Here is a 21100-nt window from a genome sequence, read left to right on the forward strand (position 1 = left end):
AATGCCCATCTATTACAGCAGATATCTTAAAGCTTGGGTGGTTACCACTGATGGATCCATTTCAGGAGTTCCTTTATAGTCTTAAAGAACCAAAGCTGGCGGCAGTGGTCCTGCAGACCTTTGACAATATCCAAAACTTTCTTTCCTCACTTTTTGCATTTCCATGGACACGACAACAACGAACATATGTGAAAATACTGTCTGAATCAAAACTGGACTGATCTACAGAAAAAAAGGGGAGAAAGTAGAAAAGGAGCGAGTTTCCGCATTACACAATCACAAATGATATTTTATTTTTGGAAGCTATGACAATGATCTTTTATTTTTGCAATCTTTCAAGATTGGCATTTTTAAGATAGGAAAAAAATAACTAAGAAACCTTAAATTCTCGGTGTTTTACTAATTTTTATAAAAAATTTCAAATTTCCCTGCATTTTCTCATATTTTTAAATTTCCCGAGTTTTCCCGATTCTCCTGGTGGCTCCTTAATTTTCAAAAACAGAAAGCAATTGCCTATTTCCATGAATCCTTCTAACAGAAATTGTAAGTTCAAAGGTTTATAGAGATTTTCCGACGCTTAAAAAAAAATGTTATAGTAAAAAAAAAAAAACACCTTAATAGTCAAACAAGCAATTTGTTAAAAAAAAGCATTGAAGTATACTTAAGATTTGTAAGTAAAGTATGTAAGATTTTTCTCCCATTTCAACTAAACAAAAACAAATAATAGTGAATTGCAACATTTTTAGGACAGATGGTGTGACAATACTAATAAATGTTTGATTTTTTTTTACTTCATATTACATAGATAGACTCAAAGAAAAGCAGATTAAAAATTTTTGAAAACAAAATAATGGATACTTTTCTGTAGCCAGGCACAAATGTCACCAATTGTGAACCTCCATCATTTGGCGATTTTTCACTTGCACTCGGCTAACGGGAAAGTACCAAATAACATTTTCAATGTTTGCCATGGTACGGATTAAACTAATTATCTTTTAGTCATATTAAAGTCAGTAATTTCCATTATAACTTAATTAAAATGCAATATCTACATACAACATTTTATTCTCCTCTCCTATATCAAATGAAACAATCCAAGTTATATCTTAAATGTATGGGAATTAATCAATTATTAGTTCAGAGAAGAGGTTAAAATTCATGTACAATAACATTTATTTTATATTTTACAGTAGTAATTCAAGCACTTGCCTGTTAAAAATTATTTTAACAGTTAAACTACAATTTTCAACACATAGGAGTTAATCAATTATTAATTCACAGAAGTTAACAATTTATTAACAATGATATTTATTCTACATTGTATAACAGTAATTAATACAGTTGTCTAATCAAAGCATATTTTTCAATAAAATTTCCTAATTAATGTTTATATTTTAAATTAAGTCACAATGATTCATTCATTAAGAACAGTCAATTGTGTTATACAGTTGCAACAAAAACTGAACTATTTCAAAATTTGGAACTATCAGCTTTAATATTGTTCATTTTTCCATATTTACAATTCAACAGAAATGAATAATACCTAGAAAATAAAATAAACCAACAAATAGGAGAATCTTAGAAGATTGTATACTGAAAAGCATCAAAATTTATTCAGTGCTAATAGTTCAGATATACTTCAGGTGGAAAAAAGCAATGCTTTTTATCCTGAATTTTTGGAAATCTGAAATCAAATTTTTTCGGAATTTAGTAAATCTTAAAGTGCATTATCTTCACTTAATTCTTTTATATTATTATTTTAGTTATCGTATCAATTTCATGTTGTCTTTATAGAAACTCATCAGCTTTAATACATATGTTAATTAAATATTAACAAGCTGAAGGAAGCTTATCATGGTTAATACTTTTTAAATATATTGGAAATACAAGTAACTACAAACATGAAGCTGTAAATAAATACTTTTCCAATCATAAACCGAAATTCAATATATAATTGAGTCCAACGAATTCTGTTCGTTGTACACTATTGTAAAAATGAGTAGTTCGAATAAAATAAAATTATTAAATTATAAAACTGAAAATGTTCCGGCCCACATTTGCTAACATTCAATGTATCTCTCATTAATTTCTTTTACCAATATTGCATGCTTCAAATAATTTACAGATGACTAAATAAAAATTCTATAAACATTCTAAGTACCTATTATTTTCACTAGAAAATTGTTTATAAATTAAAATATTTCATTTAAAACTTAGAAACTAACACGCTTATTTTGAACCGATTAATTCCGTTTAAAACAGTCCGAATTCCAACAATCAATAATATAAATATTAAATACTTACAAGAGTAAGAATTGTTTTACTTGCCGACATTTTTGTGAATTTCTAATATTAACAAAATAAATTTTCTACCGATACTTTGGGAGACTCGTTAACCGGAGGACGCTTGAACCCCCCATTTGAAGTTGAAAGGGGGGAGCAGTGTGGGGGAAGAAGCACTGGAGGACGGATTTCATTCCGGTAGTGATGGAAATGGGGGAATCGATGTATGGTTGCTTACGGAAAAGCTTTTTTCGCCAAAATTTGAAAATTTATTTATCCGCCAAGAATGAAGCGCATTTTTGGAATGTATAGGGTGGAGTGTGGACGAATGTCGGTTGTATCTATGATGAAGGCAGACCTTATTTATGCACGATCTTTTTTAATAAAAGAATAATACCGTGTTATAATATATTTATTTTTGCTCATAATTAAGTTTTATGAATCTAATTTTTGACTAGAAATTAATGTTGACTGTGGCTGGGAACTTGGAAAAGCTGAATTTTCTACAGGCGCCTTCTATTTACAATTAATTAAATGGCAAGAAACTAATATGTTAACTCATAATTAAATTCTATCTTCTATTGGTTTGTTAAATGAAATTTAAAGTTTTCACAAAGTAATGGAATGAACTTACAAGTTTCATTTAAATTCTTAATGGAAGCTAAAAATGATGCTTTATTCGGAATACAAATTCAATGTAGTTTTAATTTTATTTCTTGCAATTTGGCTGTATTCATTGGAAAGTATTTTAGTTTTTTTTATACTATTAATTTTAATGCCCATATTTTGTTTGTTTGTTGTTGTACAAAGCTAAATGTTTTTTTAAAAATTAGCTAAAAATTTTTTTAAATGATGCTTTTAAAAAATTATATATATATTTTTACCTAATTAAGTAATAAATTAGTGTTATAGAACATTTAAAACATTTTTTATAACTGCAGGCATGCTTTCATTTTGTTATTTGCTAGTATTTATAGTAGCAATAAAGCATTTATATTTTGTGGTCTAAAAATTGCAATAATAAAAATCTATAATCTCTTTCTTGCAGTTTTGTCCATTTTTTTTTTTTTTTTAATGTGGATAATGTGCATGATGAACTCTTTAAAATTTGTTTTCAAATTGAATAATTCATACTTGTAAAAATCTGCATTGTAAAGATATATATATATATAATTTTAGCTAAGTTTTTGATAAAATATGGCTTATTCTCTGTTAAGAAAGTATGATAACCAACAATCCTCAAAGGAATCATCAAAATATTCAATATTTTCTATTTAATAAAAACTAATTTTTGTTTTGTTAAAATAAGATTTATATTGAATTAAAAATTATATGCATAAGCTGATTAATATTACATGATTTTAAAAAGTACTTTTTCAATACATATATTTCTTATTCTAATTTATTAATTTTTTTTTTCATAAATGCTTAATACATTTATTTATGCATACAGCAATTTAATTCTTCTTTTAATGCTAAAAATCAGAATTTTGATTGAAAGTAGCCAAACTAAATTTGAAAAGGTAATAGAATCAATTTATTTCTAATTATACGATTGGTGTAATAATATTTTAAAAGAAAATTTGTATTAAAAATTCTAATATCGTGGATAAATTTGTTCTAAATGTTGAATTTTCTACTTCTATAATAATGCACAGAAGTTAAAACTTTTAAAGAAAATTTGGAATGTAATTTTTAATTTCAAAAAATAAAAATTATTTTTTAATTTAATATAAAAATATTAGTGTATTCTAAATTAGTCAATAGAATTTTCAATGAAATTGTAAAATATGATTTGTTAATTTTTGAATAATATTTAAGTCATATTTTATTCAACACTTACATTTTCTCAAGAAATTTTTCTTTTTCTTAGTTTTTTGAAACTTAATTTCTTTTCATTTTGATTTTCAATAATAGTTCATGAAATAAAAATGATTTGCTTCACAAGCATTCATTATTGTAATATACAAATGTATATTAGTTAACCAAACCATTAACAAAATAAACATTTACTCCACCTTAAAAAATGCTATACTAATATTGTTTTAACTGATTCAAATGAGTGGATAAATACCAAGTGATGAATAGTTCTGAGATATTGTGTAAAAAAAATTATAAAGGATGATGAAAATCCTTAAAACCTATAAAACTTATATAGTTTATTTACCTACTTTATCTTTTAGAATTAAGGTTTTGACTAAATTATTAAAAAAGACAATTTCTATGAGGATATAGAAAAAAAATGTTTTAGGAAAAAAAAAAAAATTGGAAAATAATCTTTTTTGTTTTAAAGTAATGAATAATTAAAATGGAATAATGAATTTTAACACTGTTTATGTTAAATTGAAAAAAATTATTTACAATTTAGAATCAATAATAAAAATAATCATAATCTCTGAATCAAATTATCCGCAAATTCATTTGTTCAATAGGAATTTAATAACTTGGAGAATATGACTTTAGTCACTTGGAGACTTTAAATCAACTTCCATTGTCCCCATTACAAAAACGTAAAGAAAGGCTTATTTCCAAAAATAATTTAGTATTGATTCAATTCACCTTCAGTAAAAATTTTAAATTACTAACGCAAGTAGGTTAAAACTGTATGAGTGGTTTACATATATCAATTGGATCAATAAAAGAAAATAGATGGCAATCAACTGAAGACAGATTTTATTCATTACAGAAAAAAGGATGGACAGAGAATGAATAATATCAGAAGGATCACAAAATATGTTCTGATCATTGTTTTGATGAAGGAGTTTGTATGAAACCAGTATTTTAAAAATCAAAGTAGTTTTGTGCATTTTAAATGCAACTGAAAGAACTTCCTGGGCCATTGTATTCACAAAAGAAGAAAAAAGAAATCTTTTAGCATATGAAAGAGCAGTTGAACTTGGATATGTATCATATAATTGGGAACTTGACAGGAAAAAAAAAAAAAAACTTAATGAACAAAGAGAAAGCACAATCATTTACAATTGGAATATATGAATAATATATTCTCAAGATATTGTATCAAAGCTGATAATCTATACAACTCCTCTCAAAATTCAAATTCTACCTCTAAAACATGATTCTTATTAATGCTTAAACCACAGCCTGAAAATTGGAAGGAAAAAAATTGAAAACAGTATCTTTCACTTTTGTTTCCAATATCATTTTAAATAATAATAATAAAAAAAAAACTTTCTTTTTTATTTAGTTAAAATTACTTTTTAAAAAATCGTCTACCTCATTATTATTCATTGTCACTAAAAAGAATTTAAATTAAGTATGTTAAATGTATGGTGTGTTATTCTTTGTTTTTTTATTAATTTTTTAAAAATTTTATGAAATAAAAAAAATTATATGCTTTCCTCCCTTTCTCTCTTTTATCTTTATACTTTTTCTGCCTCTTTATAACATTAGCATATAAGATCATACAGGTTTTTTTTATATGAATACAATTAATTGAAAAATAAATAACCATTGTGGATATTAATCCTTAAAATTAGATACCTGAATGCCTTCACTAATCAACTCGCACTAAAAGAAAATTTTACTTTTGAAGAAAAATAATTATTTTGCGAATAAAAGAAACCTTGGTTAATGCTTCAGAAGAAAATTTCATAATTCCCAAATGTATTTTTTGAAGTTTTAAATACTAAATCTGAATGATAAAATGGTATTTTAACAAAATTTCGAATATGACTGTGTTCATTTACCTAAGCATTTTTATTGAACAAATAAAATATCTTGAAGGGTACGAGAAATTGTGTTGTTTCAAGATGTCATAAGGAATTGTTTACCTCGTTTGTAGATTTTTCAGCTACTACTGCAAACATAATATTCCATTTTTTTTTTCAAAGATTATTGTTATCAAATAATATTATTGATGTCATACTGCTTTTTTTTTTTTAATCACTATATTGCATACAAACAAACGCGTAATGTTGAGTGACAGAAAAAACAAGTTTAAATTAATGACAAAATAATAAATTCATCTTTACTTGATTAGTTAAATTTTGATAGTCTTGGGAAGGAAATGAATTTTATTACAATAATAAAAATTATTGTAGAAATACATTCTAAAATATTTGTTTAGTTTATTTATATTAAAAAGACAATTGTATGATAATGAAATTGATATCAATAAAAGGATTTTGATATTAAGTTTGGAAAATGGTGTTAGTATCATTTTTGTACAATAATATATTTTGGGAATTATAAGAGGAAAACATCAACATTTTGTTTAGTTAAAATTATAACTGGAAATTTTGATGCATTGCATCAAAGCACACGCTTTCATCTTTTAAAGCATGTTTGATAGATTTTCAGTTTCTGGAGTCGGCAGTCTGTCTTATAACTCATGTTAAAGTATAGATAAATCTATGAACAACTATATATTTCTTCAGTAAGATTGAAATTACAATTGCATATCTGTATATTGACCTAATGTCATTCTTTGATTTCATATCCACCGGAATGCAGCATCTTGTAAAATTTTTATTCATCTACTATTCTCTTTAAAAGTGAAGGGTTTTTTTTTATCAATTAATTTTAATAAACATTATTTTGATATTTTTCTCTTTTTTCTTTAGCATTTTAATCATCAAAATAAAATTGCTTAAATGTAGTTTCTCAAAAAAAGCTTATTTACAGAAAAGTATTTCTTAGCGCAGTAACCGATGCTTTTATGAGCATAAAGAAAGAAAAATAGATACTTATGACAGTTCTGTAATTGATTTTTCCACTTCCATCTACTTATCTATCTCTGCTGCTTATGAAAGGCTACCCCAATTTGCTTACGGCAACAAAACCACCGGGTGGTGGTAAGCAGATGCGCTCTTATCTAGTATCATATGTGCTAAAGTTGTAGGATTAACGGAATTTAATTACCTTTTAGAGAAAACTTGGTAAACAGTTAGAAAAGCTGTAGGGAATGCATATTTCTCATTCTTATAATGCGAGTGATTGATGGATAATGATTCTTTTTTATGGGATAATCAACATTTTTCCCACGCGAAACTTGATAATTACACTTTAACCCATGCCTGGAGATGGGAAAATTCAGTGAACTCATGATCTAATTTCCTTCAAACAAATGACTTCATTTTATAAAGGCAAATGAATAAATTTTTATTGAATTAAAAAAAAGACAAATTAAGGAATAATTAAACAGACAGTTATTTGTTTACACAAATGATATAACAAAGTATTTGACATTCGCATTGGTCTGTGAATATCCATTTTGAACGGATGATTTTTAAGTAAAGTTGATTAAACTGAATCTATTTTTCCCCTGTAGCATATAAATATTACAAACACTTGATAAAGAATATTGGAATTATTATTACGATTTATTTCTTATTTAATACTTTTTTATCGGTGTATTTTAGTCAGTTTTTGAGTTCGCTGTTTTGAACTGCATTTTAATATAGTTAATGTTTTGATAGCAATAATGGACAAAACCATTTTTTATACAACCATGTCGAATGAGTTTTATTTCAATATATAGTATGTATATATATATAGAGAGAGATTAATTAAAATTATAGTTGTAAATTTTGATAAATTGCCTAAAAGTACACATTTTTATCCTCTAAATCACGTTTGCTAAATGTTAAGCTTTGGGGAGGCAGTCTGTCTTGTAACTCATGTTAACATATAGATAAAGACATTAATAATTATATTATTCTTCAGTAAGACTGAAATTACGAACGGGTATCAGCATCTTGTTCTAACGTTATTCTGTTGATTTAATATTCATTAAAAAGGACCGAGAAGAGCTATTTGGAAGACAGCATATAGCAAAATTTTTATTATTTTTATTAATCTGCTTAATGATGAAGATTTTTAACCAAAAAATTTTTATAGCATGAGTTTTATATTTTCCTCTTTCTTGTTTGGTATTGTATTCATCAATGAAAGAAATCGCTTAAAAGTAGCTTCTCAAATAAAGGCAATCGTTTTCAAAAATAAATTCAAGTTAAAATATCGATTTTTTATTTATTATTTTTTTTTTATTGGGCCCGATTTTTCATTCGGTTGACATGTCTAATTTTTCTGAAAAGGATGTTGCATTACTTACAAAAATTTTAACATGATTAAATTTATAGAATGGATGTTGTCTCTGAATTAAGTTAGAACATTTATAAGGCAAAAACATATTCGAGATTTCTGAAGGCTAGACCGTTCGACCGAAAGTTGGTTCGTAATTTGAATAATAAATGTTCACTAAGAAAAGTTTTTAAAACTGCAAATAGGTTTTTTTTCTTTAAAAATTTATTGACGTTTTAACCCTTTGTCTCAAAAACTTCGGAGCGTATTGTTGCATAGAAGTCATTCTTATGCCATTTTAAAATTCAAAATATTAATTATTCAGTGATATCAATTTTATTTCTGTGTAATTTCTTTTCATATTTTAATTAAATATTTGAAAATATTTTAAAGAATATTTTATAATAATACTTTCTAGTACCTTTGTTACAGGGTTGGTCTTAGAAAACGCGAGGCCCAATCTGAAACTATTTTCTATAATACTTATTTCTAGACAATTTTTACCAGTTATATAAAATAACTTTTGTAAAAAAAACCACTTTTTAAAAGATATTCTAATTAGTGAATTAAAAGTAGATTTAAAAAAATTTTAATTGATTTTTAAAAATTTTTTTAAATTATTGTTACTATTCCCCTTTGGCAACTAGCTGGTTTGCCTAGAATTAGCATTTGCTTTTCAATTAAATATTTTATGTAACTTGCTCTCTTAATAGATTCTCAAGCAAAATGTTTTTAAGCTTCAAATTTTTATAAACATATCACCGATACTATTATAGAAGCCTTTCCTTATTCTGTTCGTTCTTCGATGCCTTTCTCTAATTTTCTATGAGCTCCCGTAAAATGTAAACTTGAAATTGAAGCCGGAATTGATAAAACTTCAATAAATACATTTTTTAAAAACCAAACACGTCTTTAAAAAATATATGAGTTCAGAATTAATATCTAATTTGTATTACAGAATATTTACATATTTTATGAATTAAATAAAAATAAAATTCAATAATATTTTCTTTGGCCTCGTCATAAAATTTTATTTTTAATTTTGCTTTCTAAAAGATTTAAATGACGTAATATTTTATTTTATTTCAATTAAAAAAGTACTTCTGTAAACGATTATGAAGTCTAAATTTTATACGATCCTTCAGACCTAGGAATCCTATTCAGTAAAATAATCTTGACCATCTAACATTTCCATCTTTGCGGCAAATCTGACCGAGTTATAAAGCCTTGAATATCCTTATTTTAGGACAATCAAAAATGTAATTATTTTAGATTGATCAATCTTGGAGAATCTCAGGGCACTGATTTTGTATCTTCGAGGCAGTCAATGGAGTTCCGCGTTTTTATAAAACAGTGACATTCAAATTGTCATAATTCACTCTGTTTTGGTCACAAAAGGGCGAACTTTATTTTTATATAATATAACAAAATATACATAGAAAAATTATTAAAAGCATGCCTCATATTTAAGTCAACTCAACATGGGAAAATAAACCAAACCTTCATATCAGTGGGAAAAGGCTAAGATGAGGTATTAGGAGCAACAATGTAAATGGTTTCAGTTTCTCTTCAGTAATAAAATAGAATGTTGTAAAATAAACTTAAAAACTTTTAAAAAAATTTTCATCATTAAAAAGATAATGTTTTGAATTATAAGATGCTGTACAAATTGTTTTTCTGCTATAATATTTTCAGAAATTATTGCAAAAACACCAAAATTTCACAAATTTTAATTAACTGAAAATTCAAAAAATCCCACCGAAATTTCAAATTTCCGCACTGAATATATGTGCAAAATTTGGTTGTTATAGATCAAACGATTTTCCCTGTACAGTACTAATACAAACACACACAAATTTATCTTTATAATTAGTGCAGATTATATGCATTGTGTAATTTAAAAATAAATTGTTTTTTTTTCCTCATATTCAGTACCGGATGACACTACTCATGTGAAATTAAAAATTAAGTAAATTGACAAGTTAATTTCTAGCAAAATTATGTATAGTCATAGAGAATACAAACGTGTAGTGCAATTTTGAACTGTGTCACTTGAGAGGGTGAATAAAAATTCCATAACAAAACTTCATCTTTACAAACATGAAATGCATTATCTACTAATAATAAAGCGCATTATTAGTAGAGCGATCTTTACTAATAATATATGTGTTTGCGCGTTTGTATATCTGGGTGTTGACGCTCTATTAATCAAACCGTAAGACATAAGCTACCAAACTTAGTACGCACTTACTATGTTGGACGGATAAAATGTGCACTTCGGAGCAATTTTTTAAAATTTCATTTAGAATTTTAATTAATTAAAAATTAAGCAAGTTCTTGATGTTTTTTCCCCTCGATAACTTTCGAAAATATTACAGTATAAATGTTATTTTTATATATTCAGAAATTTTTTTTTCAATGATTGTAATTTTTTGCAGTATAAATATTTTTTTCATATTTAATCAATTTTCTAAAAATATTTTAGGCACATTTTCCAGCAAAAATCTTAAGAATTCTGAGCAAATATTAAGAATAATTATACAAAATCATAAGAATTCTTGATGAACACCAAAGTTATTATTAAATTTGCGAAAAAATGTTCAGTTTTCGTTTTACTGTGCGAATTATTATTTTGTCCTTTAAAAAAATTATGACTGGCAAAGCTGATCTCAGGAAAGTAAGCAATATAATTATCTAATTCTGCAAAAAAAAAAAAAAAAAAAAAAATCTGAAAAATTTACATTTAAAATATTTTTAATATGAAGAAAAATGCCAATTTTTGTTTTGCCCTAGGTTAGATTAGATTACAAAATTGTATTGTTAAAAGACTAAAAATATCAAAGTGCATCCACGATGGTTAGTGGCGTTGGCAGAAAATAAGGTAAATGCATAGTAAAATGAATAGAATCATAGAAGTCTTCTAATATAATATTTATGATAGACTATCTATCAAAATTCGAAGCTTATAAATAATTTGCTAAAGAAGCTATTAATACCCAGTTACGTAAAGTATTTAATTGAAAATTTTAGCGGCCATTAACTTTGGCTAGCCAGTTGGTCGGTGATTAGTATTAAATAAAATGTTGCTATAGATATAGCTCAGCAATAGAATGGAAATCACAAATAGAAATTAACGCTAAATAGAAAATGATTAAAACATCTTTTTCACACGGATTAATAAACCAAACATACTCGTAAATTTATATATACTTTAAAACATATCCTTTAATATTTAATTCATGAATGCACATAAGCTAGCCAACAAATGGACAAAAATTTGTATACTATTTGTAATAAGTAAATAGGTCACTATACTATTTATTTCAGTGACTTAACAAAGATTTATGAAAATTCTTTATTTGGTACAAAAAGAAAATTGAAATGCAAGAACATTGTCAGAAATAAATAATTCTTAGGACTAATAAATAATTTTTAGGAAATAATTTGTAGGAATAATTGAAAATTCATAGATCATTATTGTCGTTTATTATTAGGGAGCAATTTTTCTTGTTTTTATTTCCTTTTGCGAACTTTTTATATAAATCCGAAATCCAGCTGATTTCAGATCCAATCGATATAACTGCCCAACAATTTAAGCGTCCTTGCTGAATTAATGATCGTAAGTTTGTTTTATAATTAATGATTTAATGATCGTAAGTATGTTTTATAATTAATGATTTAATGATCGTAATTAATTTCAAGTTGGAAAACTTTCTTTCTACAAATGCTAAAGAAACTGAAACTGTCAAGAGAATCCGTAGATGAATATATAAATTTGAAATGCGTCTTATCTGTTATCACAAGCCAGAAATTCAAAATTTTCATGGTTTTTTTTTTTAATTTTTTATTTTATTTTATTTCCAAATGCATTCTTCAATTTCCTCACAAAGCATTCAACTATCATATTTTCATTCAAAAAAGAAATCGGAATGGGATTTTTTCCCCTTCTGCAAATTATTTCACGGAAAAAAACTATATTATTCGAAATGTTCCCATTAATGACATATGGATAAATGCGTCTTGTTAAAATGGTGATTAATAAAGAAAAATGTTGATAGAATATCCATAACTACTATAATGAAAAAAAGTTTTAAAAATTTAAAAAAAATACTTATTTTTGTGAGCATTTGAGCTCACAAAAGTTAAAATAAAATTCTTAAAAATAACCCTTCAGGATTACAAGAGAATTCGAATTAAGAACAAATATCTTGTTTTTGAATAAAGTCAGTGCAGAATAATAATATCATATCAGAATAATAATTTCATAAATTCACATTTCCTAGTTAAAAGGCTTTTATTTAAAAATTCCTTTATTCAAATTTTATAGAAAACACCACTTTTATAATGAACCAGAAATCAATGCATAAAATGCTAATTATTTTTTAAAGAAGAAATGCCTTGAAATTTTTATTTTTTACTCATGAAAAGTTTCGCCACAGATCCATTAGTAAATAGCATGTTAAGTGGATAAGAAGTTAATTTTCGTTGCTGAAGAGTTTTAACTTTCCGAATTCTTCTAAATTGTAAATTCTAAAAAAAGATAGAAATAATGATAGACAAAAAACTGGTAACAATGATGGGGAAAAAAAAAAAAAAAAAAAAAAAAAAAAAAGCTGATACAAAATTAGTAGTAACATTGAAAACGGCTTTGAGCTTTTTTTTTCAACAGTGAAATATATATTGTTGCAAAATACGTTTAAAATATATTTCAAAAAATTTATTAAATATTGTAAGAAAAATTGTATGATAAACAAATTTTGTATCATTAAAAGGATATATATATATATATATATATACTATTTTTCTACTGTAAACTTTTAAAAAGTTATCCTGAATAAAGACCAATATTTCGCTTAATTTTTAATTAATTAAAAAAAATTTTAATCACTCTGAAAAGCACATTTCTACCCACCAAACTAAATATTTGCCAAATTTGATTGATACATGTCAAAAAGGCTGGTTTGTAAAGTCAGCACATGTACAGACAGTCAGAAGCTTTTTCCTTATATTTAAGTATCAAAATTTAGTTAAAATACCAATACTTTTTCTCACTAAACATTCTTGCCAGCAGGCTTATGTGTTTTTAGCAAAGACTAATCACTCCCTAGCCCCTTTTTTCAATGGGCTAAGAATGATTTATTGGACGTTTGACTCGTACGGAAATGTCTGGTCTCAATACGCTTCTCGTGCCCCCCCCCTTTCCCCTACTAAATCGACAAACTAGCTGTAAATTTTATGTTATGAACATACAATACCCTTCGTAAAAAGACTACTAGGATTCTTTTATGTTTGTTAAGGTCCATGGCAAGGCGGAAGAAAAATTAACCCTGTATGCAGGAAATAAGAAAGAGACCTTATGAACGTCGCCCAATTGGAAGCAATCGACTAAAGACCGATCCTGCTTAATTCTTGGTCTTATACTCAAGAATGTGTTTGATATTGTCGATATTAAACACCATTTTTATTTACTTTATTGCTGTTGTAATTAAGGGAAAAGAATAATATAAAGATAGATTAAAATGAAACCTAAAATACTATTATACTACGATATTTCGAATTAAAGGTTCGAATCACCTTAATATTTATTTTTTGTATAATTTCTGTGATAAATTTGAAAAGAGAATATAAGCAGTCTATAGAAAATATAAGGATCTTTTTGATCTGCCGTCAAAGACATTTTTTTCCTTAATCTGTTCTCTCCTAGCAGATAACAAGTGGTCCAGATCAATTACATGATGTCATTGATACCGGATAAGATTAATGTATTAATCATAGGAAGGAGTAATAGGATTTAATTGAACAAAATTAAAACACAGTGCCTGAAAATTTGCCATTGTAGGATATCCTCTTTCCGAAAACTAAGAGAACTGCTCCACTTCGGGCTCCTTCATGGGTTTTTTTTCTATCATTTTTCCTGACGGGTTTTCCAATATCCTTCTATTGATAGCGTTTGAAAAAGTCATAACAATAGTTTTTGATGCAAATTTAATTGAATTTTTTATTTCTTAAGATTTGAAGTCTGATTGGAAGAATTTACTTGATAAAAACAAATATCATAAATCCCATAATGGGTTTGAAGGGGTTTATACATTCCAGCTTATTTTCATCAAATAATCTACAAACAAGTTCATAACATTTTCAGAGAATAAATGTAGATTATTCAAAGAATAGTAGTTGATTAGAAAAGATATGTAAAAATTTATAGAAAAATTAAAGGTCCATGCTACACATTCAACATTAATATAACAATATAGGAGCATACCCGGTAGCTGAACATAAATGCTAAATAGAGAATCGGTCAATAAATTAATTTTGGATTTTAAGAGGAGTCGGTGCATAACTAAACAGGTATTCCATGTATGACATGGCTAGAGCCGAAGAAGAAACATGAGCTCTAATGTTAGCTAACTATGTAATAAATGATATAAGTAATGGTATAAGTAGACCCAATGATATAAGTAGACTGTTTTGTTTCACATTGAAAACACATTTACATTATAAGGATGATTATTGTTAGATGTATACTTTGGAAACGAAATCGAAATAATTAGGGATGTACCAGCTGCTTTCGGTGACCAGCTGGTCTGTCCATCATACATTTAGTATTACTTTAATTATGTCAATTAAAGTATTTGCAATAAATTTAATTTTTGTTAAATTAATGTATGAATTGCAAAAAAATAACAAGTTATATATAGTTGTAAATTATAAAAAATACTGTTTATGAGAATTTTTTTGAGAATTATTTTTTTAATACTTAATTTTAGTTTAATTCTTCTTTAATTCTTAGTTTTTTATGAGAATTACTGTTTAAGCAAACTATAATATATAAATAATTAACATAACCTTCGAAAAGAATTATCTTGCAGTTGATAGAAGACTTATTTAATGATTGAGCTAAGAAGTAAATATATTAAAACTAATAGAAAGTTAATTTTTAAAATTGCTTTTTATTAAATGATAGAAAAAAGCCATAAAAAGCTGGTCAAATAAAAAAATCAACTGTATTTTATTAAGGGAAAAAATGATGCTCCACTTATACCTAATTTCTAATTTTATGTTAACCTAAAATAAATGAAATAAAATAAATAAAAAATAAATAATAGAAATGAAAATAATAAAGTAGATTTGAATCTTCATCCAAAATATTATAGAAAGCCAAGATTGTAGATTTTAATTGTTTAGTTTTATATTATCTTTAAAAAATTAAAATGACAATAATATGCGCATAAAATTGTATTGAATATCACTGCAATGTGCTCATGTAGAAGTATAGTTTACTAAACCAATGAAAAATATTTTTGAAAAATATGTTTAAAAGTATTTTGAAAAATACTAAGATCAAAGAAGAAAAATATTGAATGGAATTAAAAAAAAAAAAAAAAAAAAGATAACTGAAAATCTAATTTTTTTAAAATTTAAAATGTTTTTGGTCAGTGATATATTTCGAAGTTATAAAGAAAATGCTGGAATTTTGTTAATTTTTTGTTAAAATTTTAATTTAATTTTTGAAACAAGATTTCTTAATATTGCTATCTAAGAAATAACTAATTGCCAGCCAAATTTGGAAGCTCTAAGTCCAACAACCTGCCTCGAAAGATGCAATTTATTGATAGCATGCCACCCTTTAAATTTTATTATATTAAAAGTATGAATAATTTTATCTCATATTTTTTAACAAAGAAAAATCGTTCAGCTTTGATTGAAAAATGAAAATGATTTGTCTTTCATTTACGATATTGCTGAAAATCAAAATTTAAAAATTTATTAAAATAAAGAATATCATAAGATTTTATACTTAAAAAGATATATATCTAAATATACTTTTATTTTAAAGATGAATTAAAATCTTTTTTTTTAATTTGGAAATATTTTCGAAAGTTATTGCAGAAAAACTTCAAACTTTTTCGCTGTTTTTAAATAATAAAAATTAAAAAATTGCTCTACCAAACATTACACTTTCCTACCCTCCAAAACATATTTATTCTTCTCTGCGTACACACACGCACGTTCTCTTTTATTAGAAAAAAAATTTGCATATAGTAAAAAATTTATATATATATATATATATTATATGGAGAGTCCTTGCAGTCAAATATTATTTCGAATCGCAATAACATAAAAGCATTTATTTATTCAAATTTCGCATGAAAATATTTCTATTATTTTCGACTGTTGGAGATGTTTTCTTTCAAATGAAAAATAATTATACAATAATAAAATAAATAATAAATAAATACATTTATATTTTCAATAAGTTATTTAATAAATGATAATTTTTAACAAATGACTTAAAAAAATTCTTAATAAATAAATACATTTTAATAATAATAAAGAATTTATTTACATCAAAATCAATTTAAAATAAAAAAAAATATCAGATGAATTTCTGAAAGAGTGTAAAAGAAACGAGTAAAGTTTGAGAAAGAGTAAAAGAAACGAAACAGTTTGACGATTTCAAGTTTTGGCGGAATAAAATAAAAAACAAAATCGCGTAATAGGAATTAAAAAGATTGGCATAATTCGCCACAAATACGCTTATTTGCCAAATCTTATAACCCCTATTATAGCTAATCCTGCAATTGGCATAGTTCTTGTTAGCGCCTATAGATGGCTGTAGACTGCTGGCGCCGTCTACAGGCACTAATTGGAACCTAGCTTGATCCTCCAATACGTCCTCCGGTTAACTCTACCCATACTTTGGAGAGCAAAAGACAACAAAGGTTACGGTCGTCAACTCAAAGTTACTGCCACTCGTTTAAAAGGAAATAAAATATTCGCACTTATTTTTAATGACTATCATTAATGGCAATTATTTTCGTTTTACTAGAAATAAACAATAAAGCTTCAATTAAATGAAAAAAACCTAAGTACAAAATGCATAAATGCATATAACATCTGACTACAATAAATTTTTATAATCACTCATTTTAAAGGAAAAAAAATATCTGATACTTCTTATCGAACACAAATATTGGAGATCATTTTTAAATACTAATTTAGTTTTTATTTATGAGCAGCATTGTGTTAGTTTTCCTTTATTTATTATTTTGATATTTAACAAAAGCGTGTTACTCATTTTTGGGAATCGGATTTAAAGAGACGTATTACGCAATACCCTCTTTTGCTTATTCAAATTTCAATTCTGCACCATCGCCATCTGCCGTTTATAGCTGTAAATTGACGTGGTAAACAACATTTATTTTGTTGAAGTAGATCAGTGTTGCAAATTAAAAAAGGATGTCAGCATATTTTCCCCTTATACTCTTTGGTAGTTTGTTGATTGAGTGCTATTTTTGAAAGAGCTGGTATTTTTATGGGTATAAATGCTATCAAAATAAAGCAGTGTGGAAAGTACATGATAACATTCTAAAAAACGCATTGTCGCAGTACGTATTATAACTTGTCCCACCCCTTATTGCATCTTTTGATTTGGTTAGTAATTTATATTGTATGAGAAAATTTGAGTGTTTCAGGTAGTTTCATTATGTATCAATATCATTGTGATACCTTCTTTTCGTTGGATACTAAAAATTCTCTGTTTATGTTATCGATGCATTGTACATTTCCTGGTAAACAGATCTTCATGACGAGGTCGTTTACGCACATGACGTGATTGTTATTTAAGATGTTCAGTGCATTGTTTATCTTTCACGACCAACACATTTAAGGTTTAAAAAAAAAATTGAAAAAGGTGAATTTAAAAATTAGGTAGAAATTGCTGTCTGGAATCATAAATAAATATATAACTTTAAAATTGCTAACTAAGTCTAATTAATAAACATTGTTCAACATTTGTGTTTGTTTTGCTTAAAAATAACATTTTTTTGTATGTTTCTTGTTTAATTTAGTTTTATAAATTTTTATGGAATTTATCATTATTTTCTTATAAAGACTGTGTGAAAGACAGAAATGAAATGAAACTGATTTCGAATATCTTTTTTGTTAATTTGTAGATGGGATCATTTGACTCTTATTTTAATATTTTGTAATAATGTAGATTTTTAAATCTAGTATTTAAGATATATTTTATATTTATTATTTAATTATAAAGAGCTTCTTAAAAAATCTCTTACAGGTTGTATAAACTATGTAGTTATCTCAAATTTTATGGTTCTACTTTTTGAGTTTCTTCTGAAGCAAACCAGAAGGTCTAACAAAAAGGAAGACCAGAACAGTATGTCGGGCTTGTCGGGGTCCATTCTTCCTCGGGATGTAAGGAAGGCTGGAATTTTAAGAAAGTTGAAAGTAAAGAAAATTCTTTCTTAATTTATATTTTTGTTATTGAAATAGTGTTTGTTTTTTGGTGCAGTTTTATATGCATTTTACTTTTAGTTGAATAAATCAGTTTATCACCTTTTGATTATACTTTTTAATATCTGTATTAAACCTGAAATTAACTTTAAAAATTCTTTGTCGTGTTCAGTGTGTAATATAATTATTTATTTAGCTAAGATTGCATGAATTTTTGATTTTTCAAGAAAATGTAGTTATTTAAAATATTCTAATTCAGCAGTTTATGCATTTCGAATTTTTTAAATTGTCTTTTATTGATGCTTATTTTTTTGTGTATTTTTCTTGATTTTTAAAGTATATTTTTATAAAATAAAATTGTTAAATAATTTTTTAATGATTTGTTATTTGTTTACATACTAGATTATATATTTATTGAGCCATTTTTTTAATGATTATCTTGATGCATTTGACTGTATTTGAATATATATGTTTGTTTGTTTATATATTTGTATTATTTTTTTTAAAATATTATAGTGAATATGTAAAAAATACTGTATGTCGCGAGTTGTTCTATATTCTATAGAATTTTATATATTTTTTTTAAATAAATGTTAATATCTATTTTTCTTTGCAGACTATGAAAAAGAAGTATTTTGTTTTAAGAACTGAATCTGAAAGTGGACCTGCTAGACTCGAATATTATGATAATGAAAAGAAGTTTAAAGCTGGCAGTACAGCTAAAAGAAGTATTCCTATTAAGACTTGTTTTAATATTAATCGCAAAGTAGATGCCAAGCACAAATATGCTATTGCATTATATACAAAAGATGACTGTTTTTCTGTGGTTACTGAAAATGAACAATCGCAAGAAGATTGGTTGAATGCCTTGTTGGAGTTGCAATTAGATGGACCTTGCATGAATGGTGGGGCAAAACTAAAGCCAAAATTTGGTATATATATTCATATTTTTTTTAAAGTTTGATAGGTTATAGAATATATTGATATCCATCATCTTCAAAGGATTTTGGAATCGATAATACTAAAATATATAATAGATACTAATGTAAATAATAAAATAAAATAGTTGTATTTAAAAATGTAATGTAGCTTTCTTCCATTCAAAATGTAATGTAGCTTTCTTTTTCTTTTTTACCAGACTTTATTTCTTTCTCCCTATATGGTTTATAAATGTTCCGATGCTTTTATTAAATCTATCCCACTGTGCTTGTCTTTGTAATATATTACATTTACCTTCAAAAGCATCCTGGAACTTTTAAAAATATTTTTCAAATATAAAGGAATTACGGCATTTCCTGCAGAGCAAGTAGAGATTATAATGATAATTTAATCAAATTTGAATATATAAAACTGCATATTACTTATGATAACACATAAAATGCCCCTATGCTCCATTACAATCGGTAAATTACAAAGGTGGATGCTCTGTTGCAATAGGGTATCTCTTGACAAGTCTCTTCTTTTGTCAAATTTATGCTTTAAATTGTTTTCAGAACTCTGTGCTTTAAATATATAGTTACTATTCTTAGAAATAACTTGATTTGTTGAAGAATCCATCTTTTTCCATTAGATCTTTTAAATTCTGTTTTGTAGTCAATTTAATGGGACCATAAAATCAAATGTTTCTAATAAAAGCAGTCAGTCTGCTTATATATAGACAAAGCATATTGCTTAACCTCTTCAGGACCATTGCACAGAGAAGGAAGTCCTGTAAAGGCACCGAATGCTCCAAAATGGAGCGTTGTCACAAGTCCACACATTTTTAATAGTCATGTGTAATTTTACCAAAAAATATTCTTATACATTTTTTCTCTTTCTTCTGAGTATCAGAAAATTTTTGATGGGAATAACAATAACCTTGCAATCTGTGGTACATTCATTCTTGATTAAATTATCTTTTATATTGATGTTGATGTATTTATTGAATATCAAACAGCATCATAATCAAACTTCAAATGTAACTGTCTTAAATGTAAATGTCTTTTTAACTTGCTCCTATACAAAGAAAGTATTGCTACTGCTAAAAATTTCTTAAATTCTGAAAACACATTTTTGGTTTGTTTGTGAACATAACTTGTAAACATTTTGAGTTTTAGTTTCAATTGGCTAGAATAAAGGCATCCAAATTGCATATCGAATTTTTTATTCATATCAATTAATGTGCAAGATTCTGAAAATAAAAATCTAAGCACTTGTGGCATTCTTGACTTAACTGAAAGTCTATAAATTTTACAAGTGATGGGGGGGGGGTAACACCTTTATTAGCGATTATGCAAGAAAGCTCTGGTCTGTCTTAAATAATATTATAAATTTAGTAAAATTCCCTTTTGTTCAAGAAATTCAGTGCATGAATTTCTTGATAAATGAATAAACAGAATGAAGAAAAACAGACACAAATAAAACAATTTCCTTAGACAAGTTATTTACTGTACAAGGCTTACACATACAATTATCACTTAAATCATTAGATTTCTGTACTTAGAAATGTGTTGGTTTAATTGAGAACAATTTATTTTTACTC

The 21100-nt window shown here is 26.0% G+C and overlaps 2 protein-coding genes across 5 annotated transcripts in view; one reads left to right on the forward strand and one right to left on the reverse strand.

Moving 5' to 3' along the window:
* The window catches only part of LOC129972407 (ATP synthase subunit O, mitochondrial-like), a 41137-nt gene extending 23986 nt beyond the window's left edge, over positions 1 to 17151 (reverse strand). The window contains exons 1-2 of the mRNA XM_056086532.1: positions 17021 to 17151; positions 2305 to 2375 (exon numbers count right to left, since the gene is read on the reverse strand). Of these exons, the coding sequence (XP_055942507.1) occupies positions 2305 to 2334 (30 nt within the window). The 5' untranslated portion in view covers positions 2335 to 2375; positions 17021 to 17151. The remainder of the gene's footprint in view (positions 1 to 2304; positions 2376 to 17020) is intronic.
* Positions 17152 to 17457: 306 nt separating this feature from the next.
* LOC129971464 (insulin receptor substrate 1-like) overlaps positions 17458 to 21100 on the forward strand; it is a 36602-nt gene continuing 32959 nt past the window's right edge. For 2 of the 4 annotated variants that reach the window (XM_056085250.1, XM_056085253.1), the window contains exons 1-3: positions 17520 to 17714; positions 18404 to 18573; positions 19196 to 19511. In XM_056085250.1, coding sequence (XP_055941225.1) covers positions 18436 to 18573; positions 19196 to 19511 — 454 coding nt within the window. In that variant the 5' untranslated portion in view covers positions 17520 to 17714; positions 18404 to 18435. The other 2 variants (XM_056085252.1, XM_056085251.1) reach the window with 2 other exon arrangements.

Source organism: Argiope bruennichi, chromosome 6 (genome assembly GCF_947563725.1).
Source record: "Argiope bruennichi chromosome 6, qqArgBrue1.1, whole genome shotgun sequence".
Lineage (NCBI taxonomy): Eukaryota > Metazoa > Arthropoda > Arachnida > Araneae > Araneidae > Argiope > Argiope bruennichi.